Genomic DNA, 1,087 nt, shown 5'->3' with positions numbered 1-1,087 from the left:
TCTCCAAATAAACTGCATCAGCATTTCACATATTCCAACAGAAAAGATTTATTGAGATACATTTGAATGCGTACATAACAACATGACAAACTTCAACGTAAGAAACAGGAAAGATTCCAATCGTGCTGTGATGTTCACCTTCATACCAGTTCTTATCAACTCTTCTTAAGAGATACACCGTGTCACCTTTCCTCAAAGACAACTCTCTGTTTTTTGGCGTTAGTAAGAAATTTGATGACAACCACAATAACGTTTTTTCAACCACTTTATAATATTTAAAAAATCTATATAAATGAAAGTAATAGTAGGAATGGCAGTAGTGTAAAAAAACGATCCACAAACAACCAATATGAATACATGTTAAACGATGCATCATACACACGAACGAAGCGGGAATATTTTGTCGTATTTGAATCCGGTCACTGCAAAACAGCAGCCGGCGACCTTAACCACTTGGCCACCAAGCCACCCTATTCTATGGAAATTACTTTTAACGATGATGTGGATGATGATGGTAATTGCGATGGTGATAATATGTGGATGAAGATTATATAGATTATTATGACGTCAGATGGTGATGACGCCAGTGATGAGTGGTTTGGAAGGATGATGGTGATGAAATTATCACCCAGATAAGCTTAGTTGTCATCATTATTATCGCTGATACATCGAATTTAATTTTGTTAATAATTGACCTTCAATAGGAGGCAGAAGTATGTCAAGGTCGGCAGGTTTGAGATCAAAGAGATCCAGCAAAATGTTGCGTAACTCCCAATCCAATTGGTCCATCACCTCAGCTGGTTAAATTAGGGCAACCAATCACGTTCAAGTAAAAAGAAGGTCATCAACTAAATGTCAACAACAATAATGATGAAAATGGTGAATACCGTATTGTGAGTTTGTTCGTGTTTACTGATTGCTTTTTTTTATCAAAAAATGTTTATATTTGTGACGTTTAACCCATACCATCATCATCATCATCACAATAACCATCATCGTCATCATAATCATAACCATCATCATTATCAAAGTCATCATCGTCATCTCAATCACCATCATCACCAACCATCTCCCATTTGATTCCGAG

General features: G+C 36.2%; 1 protein-coding gene across 1 annotated transcript; it reads right to left on the bottom strand.

Moving 5' to 3' along the window:
- Nucleotides 1-25: 25 nt before the first annotated feature.
- HELRODRAFT_93088 (hypothetical protein) lies at nucleotides 26-373 on the bottom strand (the record flags this gene model as incomplete). Its single annotated transcript, XM_009025447.1, has 1 exon — nucleotides 26-373. One exon carries the CDS (start codon nucleotides 371-373, stop codon nucleotides 26-28), a length of 348 nt encoding a protein of 115 aa, XP_009023695.1.
- Nucleotides 374-1,087: the final 714 nt, after the last annotated feature.

The sequence above is a fragment of the Helobdella robusta genome (assembly GCF_000326865.2).
Source record: "Helobdella robusta unplaced genomic scaffold HELROscaffold_4107, whole genome shotgun sequence".
In the NCBI taxonomy this organism is placed as follows: Eukaryota; Metazoa; Annelida; class Clitellata; order Rhynchobdellida; family Glossiphoniidae; genus Helobdella; species Helobdella robusta.
The sequence above is the reverse complement of the archived record's forward strand: the minus strand, read 5'-3'. Positions and strand labels throughout refer to the sequence as shown.